At 35.3% G+C, this 7890-nt stretch overlaps 1 protein-coding gene across 2 annotated transcripts in view; it reads right to left on the bottom strand.

Annotated features, from left to right (window-relative positions):
* The window catches only part of Abca12 (ATP binding cassette subfamily A member 12), a 187154-nt gene that overhangs the window by 109529 nt on the left and 69735 nt on the right, over window positions 1-7890 (bottom strand). For both annotated transcript variants that reach the window (XM_004626594.1, XM_004626595.2), the window contains exons 4-5: window positions 2858-2946; window positions 853-950 (exon numbers count right to left, since the gene is read on the bottom strand). In XM_004626594.1, the coding sequence (XP_004626651.1) occupies window positions 853-950; window positions 2858-2946 (187 nt within the window). The remainder of the gene's footprint in view (window positions 1-852; window positions 951-2857; window positions 2947-7890) is intronic.

Raw genomic sequence — 7890 nt, 5'->3', positions numbered from 1 at the left:
AGAGAGTTCTATTCTACCAGATTTATTTATTTTTTCAATCAAACAGATGTTCTAATATAACATATTTAAAATTATCCAATGGTCTCATCATTTCTGAAAAGAACGTAAAGCAGTAACCACCATCCAGACCAGCCAAACAGCCTAAATGAATCAGTAGTTGTGTGATGTCAAGGTGAAATGGGGATTGTAGTCAACAATGAAGTATTTATCTGCCTAAAGCCATTCAAGTTTAATTTTCTAAAATCCCCATACACACACACATACACTCACACACACACTTGCACACACACACATGCTTGCATACACACATGCACATACAACACATTTAGCTCACAGACTACCACTTCATACTTCTTGTAAAAAATATACTTATTATCTTTCAGCCTGGAAAATTATAATCACTAGGAAATGGAGACAAATCCACTGGCACAACCTGGAAAAATGTGCTAAGAGTATTTTCCCACATCGAGGAAAAATAGCTCGGCTTTTTCCAAAGACACTCTTCCTATGGATGAGGCAACAAATTCAAAGAATGTTAAAGCTGCAGTGTTTCACCCTGCTTCTACATATTAGAAGATAGCATCTAAGGACACTTAATTTCTTACTAACTAAAAACTTTAATTTCATTTAAGGAACTTATGGGGAAGGAAAATAAATGAACAAGAACTTAAGGAATCTGCTATATCATAAATTACATTGTTACTGAAGAAATCCTAAGAATGTACCTGAAATACTACATAAGTGGGAAAGGTGTTTCAAATACCTTCCAATGAGAAATGTCACTCTATGAACCTAATATGCCTTTGCTTAACCTCTTTACTATCTGCTCACTACAAAACTAAATGAAGTTACCTTTTCCAAACCAAGAATCCATGCAAGCACTTGACTGCTGTTGAAAGTCATCATTCCAGTACTTTCCAAATCAGAACTTGGACTGGGAAATACTGTGGCTAGAGAGGAAAGAACACATTAAAATTCTAAACGCGTACACAAAAATTGGCAGGATCACCTAAGAATCCATAACTCTCCTCTGTAGCCTCATAAACCCCACAGAAAGAATGTGCTTAAATATGTCTCTTCTGTGAAACTTTGATTTTGGCAAAATGGCAAATTCCATGAATTCTCTTTCCACATAAAATTGTGATAGTTTTGTCCACTCCTGTTGTTTCTCCCAATCATTTATATGTCATTTGCTTTCATTCTAGTTTATGTCATTAAACTTCATCGCCAATATGATTGCCCCATAAAGGGAACAATTTCCGTACAGGACTGGAGGATTTGAGGTGTCTCTACTAGCTCCAAAGGTCTATAACATCCAACATCTGTTTAAAGGATCTGCCAATGCACATCTGGTGATAATGGTCTTGCTTTTTAATTATCCAATTGGGATGCTGAAATCTGCTTAGCATCGTAAATTCTCTCCTCCCCAAAGTACTTTCTGGATGATATTTCAGATCAAATAAATGGGATAAAGCAATTAATTCAGCCTACAGTATATTCTAATTAAGCAATTCCCAAAGTGGCCTCATCTAATACTATTTATAATGCAGTAGAGTGTTCTGAGTTTAGAGAAATAGCTAGAAGAAATCTGCTTCATATTGACATCATCAATGTTCAGTAAGCCAGTATATTGATTTTATAGATTTTATACCTAATTATTTGTTATCATCACAAAGAATCTTAGTATTTAAGATACCAATAACTTGTCATTAGGGCCTTGCCTTATTCTAGTGCCTATGAGGCTGAAATATTTGCTATCGGGTTCATCTAAGCCAAGGAAATGCATGTATGAAATAACTGACCACGAAGAGGAACATAATCTGTACCTACTAAGTGAAGCAAAGCTTATTGGACCGTAAGTTCATAGCATTATTTCCACTGTGTTTTAACCTACTGATCCACACACCCACAGATCATTCATAAAATCATGCTCCTACCACCTTAACCTAGGTCTTTTTTCATTTAGTTCATAACTTGTATTGAAATGTTATTTAATATTACAGTGTCTTCAATATTTCATGGCAGTTTTAAAGATGCTCTTTGTTCCCAGAGCACCTATCATATCCCAGCACAACAATATTTCTTGTGTTCACTAATATATCCTCAGGCCCTAGGACACTGCAGCATGTGATAGCATGGATCTAATAAATATTTGTCCAGAGAATGTAAAATAGTCCTTTGGTTTTAGAGTTTTAGATTTTGAACATATTTTAAGATCGTGGCATCAGAATCACTTACGTGCAATACTTGAAAACATATGTTTCTAAGAAGTAACTCATGGAAATTTCCTATACCAAAAAGGTTTGAGAGCCACCTGCCTAGTTGTGAAACAAATAAAGAACCACACTGAAGACTGTGCAACTGAGTATTAAGTGGAAGGAAGAAGAAAACAGCTCAAAGAGCGGTGGTCAAGAAGTTAATCTAATATCAATTTTCCTTTAAGACTACTGACACAGCAGTTAACATTGGTGAGCCTTATTCTTTACCTGCAAAATGGAAAGATTGGATAAATCTCTAAGATCCTTTCTAACAATTTTATTACTGGGTTTTATTGACATCCCAATATCATAGAATTGTAGACAACTCAAGTCGAGTCAATTCTGGAACAGAGAAATTCTCCATATCTAAGATTCTGCTCATAGAAGGTCTTTCAGTAAGAACTTAATTTGAAATTATGCTGAAGAATTTTGCATAATTGCACCACCACATTCAGGCAAACATGAGTAATATTTGGATCTTGTGGGGATATTCTGAGTATACCATTTGTGGTTGGAAAGGTTGAAGAATAAAGCTTTAGAGATTAGGCCTGGCTGGCTCTAACAGGCCTGTTCTAAACTCTGCAGGACAGTTAGCTTACCTGGTGATGCATGTTTTCCATCTGGAACTTGGGTGCTCTGGAGTGGTAAATTGCTGTTCTTTGGGTTGGATGATTTTTTCATAAGTTCACTGGAAAAGAAAAGCAAGAACTCTGTAACTTCATCCACATTAAGTTCAGTTAGTTAAAGTAATGCATTATGTGACAGATTCCAGATTGTTCAATAACTTCCCAATGTTTCATCTACCTTCTAGGACATTGAGGAGGAACTCCCTTAATCACGCACTAAAGAATATATAAGCATTCCTAAAAGGTAAATTTTTAGTCAGACAAAATGGCCTAGATAATGTTTATACAGTCAATTTTGTTTTAATCTTCTAGAAAGAAAATTAGTTTAAAAAGTAGAGCTAAGCATTGCAAACATTTTTTCTCTCAAAAGTTGATGGCTTGGTTGGCAAGATGGCTCAATGTTCTAAGCACCTGCTCAGGCAAGAGCAGGGACTAGGTTTGACCTGTGATGCCGGTCCCGGCCATGGGCACAATGAGCCAACGACTAAATCCAGGCCTCGTTGCACACCCCTCTAATCCCAGAGCTGGGGAGGCTGAAAATAGGAGGATCACTCTGAGCCCAAACTGCATAGTGAGACCCTTGCACCAAATACACACTACTAATAACAAAATAATGGACTCCAAATGATTAGAGCCCAAGAGAATTATAAAGACTGAAACAAAAGCCTATTTGTCAGTAATGAAAGAAAAACAAGTTTTTATATTAAATTATGGATGGCATTTTAATTATTTTTGATTAATACTTATTAAACAGGTTCAAGGAAGAAGGAAAAAAGCAAATATTTATTTAGTATCTAGTATGTTCCAGGATCTGTGATTGGTATCCTCACAGGTTGGGTTTACTTTTGAGAAAACAGAGTTCATGTCAGATATGAAAGAATATTACAAGAGATTTTCAGTTGTGCTGAATGTGTCAATGGAATTGGTAACAGTACAGTGGCAGTAGAAATTTCTGTACAATGTACCACATTAGCTCTTGGAAGAAAATATTATTGGACCTTCCCACAATTTAGTAGTCTTCTTTTTAAAAATTCATTTTCTGTTAGTTATTTATTAAAACAGAAATAATTATATTTTCTTGAAAAGCTGGATGTGTCTAAAAGTAAGTGCAAGTTGTGGTCATTTCATAGGTGAAATCAGTACAAACATCTAAATATGCATAATTTTACGGATTCTGAAAACCTGGTGAATTTTCTATAACCATTTATTTAAAAACATAATTAAGATACATAAAGATAGCAAGAAGTTTTACCTACTATTTTGATTCATTTTGACTTCTATTTTAGAAACAAGATCTTTGTGATTTAAAATGGAAAATTATGGTTTGTGTACATATTCTTTTTACACATATATTTCATCACAAGAAGAGGTAATATTTATTTCTCTTCTCCAGTGTTTTTCAGTGTTCCTTTAAAATGTACTGGTTGTTACAAAAGTTTTGCATTTTAATATATATTTGAATTATTCATGACCATGACTCTATTCCCCTGAATCTGTTTTACATTCCTTATGCTGACTATTTCAATGGGAAAACCATTCAGATAAAAATAAGAACTGACCTGAACTTTGTTCCTTTGCTCAAAAAGAAGTTTGAAAAGTTTTAGAAAGTTGGGTTTATTTTTTTTTCTTTGATTTTCTTCAGTGTATCTTGTAATACTATAAGGAAAACTACTGAATCTCAATACATTTTGAAAATAAAATGAAACACTGTCTTCATAAAAATTTTAAGGACCAGGGACAGCAACAAACACCAAAGGGGAAAAATGACAAAGATCAAAATACCAATGAACAAGAGAAAACAGACTGAATAATAGATATGGGGAAGAAAACAAAACAAAGAGCAAGAGATAGAAGAGGTCAATGGAACCTATAAAAGCATGCTCAGAGAGAAATAAGGCTGCATCTGATTCAAAGAGAACAATCCACCAATCTTGTGCTCTAGTCTTCCTACCAATATTCTTTTAACAGCAAAACAGAGCAAGCTCATCTCCTTTCCAGTAAACAGCAGGCTAAGTAGGTCTGAGCTACCTCAGCATTAAAGTGGCTGCTGAGGAATGAGGAACCACGGAGTTTCCCTTTCTAAGATGACCTTTCCCAGATCAGGAAGTATCCATGGTGACATAGTTGCTCATATCCTACATTTGGCCTTTTAGCAGAAGCCTATGCTTTGCTTTTCCTCTCACTGAAAAATATCCTCAGTTTATTATGGATTTTATTATGGTGTTGTGACACATATCTAATTCTCTTAGACATCAAAAGTTGTTTTCCTTACATAAAAGGGAAACCACAAAATAAATAAGTAACAGAGGTAAGAAATGTGAATTGAGGCTATAAGTTGATATATAAATTACCTCCCTCAAACAAAGGTAATTAATTCTGTTAAATTAGTAAGGGAGCTGAAGAAGAAAGTCAGTCTTATGGAACTAATGACGTTCTCTGAACTTTCTAATGAGCATGGTCATGCTTATAGACAAAGAAATATATAGCTCTTAGTGTGATGGGTTACATACATTATCCTTTTCGTTATTTCCCACACTTACTTTGTACAAACTTATTTACATCCATAAGTAACTATTGCCACTAGTTCTATATTCTAGGCTGTAATATCTTTGATAGCCAGCACCATGCATCATTCTTAAATTCCCAATAGATACATAGCACAGTAAATCGTGGACTACAAGATCTGGTGGCTGATGGAATAAACAGTCTGTACTGCTGTGACATGACAGAAAAAACTCTGGAGCTTGAGGATTCCTTTGGAATTCCAGCTCTGTCTTTTCCTGAAAGATCTCAGTCATTGGATGTCTCATCTAAACACTATGACTGCAAATCCTTATCTTACAAAGTTGTGAGTACAATATCACAAGAACTGTGGATATAGGATGTCTGTGTGGGCCCTGTCTTCATAGGTAGGCATTCACTACCATTAGCTTTTGTTAAAGATATGATCCATCTAGAATCCTAGAACCTTCAAGAATGCACGAGGCAAATATTGTATTGTCTCCCTAATATAAGGACTTACAATTCCGTATATGATTAGGTTTCTAAATTTCTTTGTAAAATATGTAAATGCTTATTTCTACTTTTATATAATTATTTTCCTTCATATTCTGTAAGGACTTAAAGTTCAACATATTAATATCTGATGGAAAATACCTGTAAAAAAGAATGCACGAGGGATGTACCCTATTATTTTATAGCCCTGGAACTGGTAAGCATTGACTAGCAGATTAGGATGAGCATTGGACATTACCCAGGGCTTTATAACTCCTTCATTTTATGGGTTTTAAACTTTTCATTATCAATATGTGAAAGGAATTTCTATTAGTAGTAATGATCAATTTCCCCATTCTTACACAGGCAAATTTTTGAGAAAAATCTACAGTGTGCTGGATTAGCAGATGGTAGGATGTTTAACAAATGGCCAGCACTGTGTACTTGGTAATAAAGAATATCACTTGGAACAATCAATGGCTGAAGAAGCATTTTTTCTAAGTGGCTTTGGCCCGATCTCTACTGATGTATAGCTGATTCTGCAAGATTCCTTGGAAGAGGAAGTATCCAGGGAATCTTAAACTTTACCTGCCATATTCACTGATTAACTCATCAACATATATTAAATTCCTTTTATATGTATTACAATGAGAAAAATAAAGTAAGAAAACCATGGATTATAATACATTAATGGCAATGGATAAGCAAGGACATGCACAGGGGATGATCAGAACACATGACAGGGCCCCCAAATCTGAGTTGTCACTGATAATTTTGTAGGTTAGAATCAGAAGGCTATTTCAAGACATTTGTTAGCTTAACATTCTTCCTTCGCTTTTTCACTAGACCAATGGTTCTTTTCTAAGGACAACCCTGAAGGAGATATTGACAATGTTTAAGACACAGTTGGCCAACATAATTAAAGGGATTGAGTGCTAATGACTCCTAGTATGTAGGTAGAGGCCAGTGATGCTGCTAAATGCCCTACAAAGGACAGCATGATGAAGGATTATCTGCTCCAAGTATCAACTGTGTCTGGGTGGAAAATTCACTAGACTGTGGCACACACATTTAGCAATAACTTTTCCCATTCCACTTCTCCAGACCAACTTAAGAGACTTAAAATTCCTGCTCTGAAGAAGTCACATAGAATCTATTGATTATTGGATATTTCTGTGATATATATTAAGATGTTATACAAAACTACAATGTCCCATAAATTTAACATTTGGGCCCATCTGACTGTAGAAAATTCAGCCATGGAAGTGAGCTGAGACTGTCTGACTCAAATCAGCAAGTGACCGTCGCATCATTTAGCCAATTTTTATTGGACTGAATTACACGTACCCTACCATGGGGTTGGCTGAGGTCCTTTTCTTGAAGATGCTGAAGAGAAGGACTTTGCCTCAGTGGCATTTTTGATTACTGTTTGGAGAGGAATCCAATAAAGGAAATATCTTGAATTTAAGAATTCTATTACACTAGGAGGAAAACTAAACCCAGAATAGATTTGACTTCTTCTCAGACATGTCTACCAACAGTTACATTTGGGAAATGTCACATTTATATATACTACCGTAAAGGTAGAACTTATGCTCCTATACTGCTGTTAGTATTTCCTGTGAGAGGGAAAAAGTACCTGGATAGGTGATATCCGTGTATGTCATGGTAAGTTCTTTCTATAAAAGGAATCCTTGCTAGGAAAACAGACATATGGCAGCTTCTGGAAAGAAAATTCTAACAGCTTTTTGTCTCTTAAGGGTGAGTTAAATTTTTCTATATATTTTTCCTTTTTCCTCAGAATTATATTTATATCAGTATGTAGTGACATCTGGAAAGAAGATGTGAAATATGGTCTAAGTCCACTTCTGATGTCAGCTCCAGATGACATTCATTATTGACTTTAACTACAGATAGATACTCAGGCCATTCAGACGGTCATCAAGGACCTTGCATATTTGATGCAGCAATCACTCCTAGCTACCCAAAGCAGGACACTAACAGAACTTACT

The sequence above is a fragment of the Octodon degus genome, unplaced genomic scaffold, assembly GCF_000260255.1.
Source record: "Octodon degus isolate 3935 unplaced genomic scaffold, OctDeg1.0 scaffold00016, whole genome shotgun sequence".
Classification (NCBI taxonomy): domain Eukaryota; kingdom Metazoa; phylum Chordata; class Mammalia; order Rodentia; family Octodontidae; genus Octodon; species Octodon degus.
This window is presented reverse-complemented; position numbering and strand designations above follow the sequence as displayed.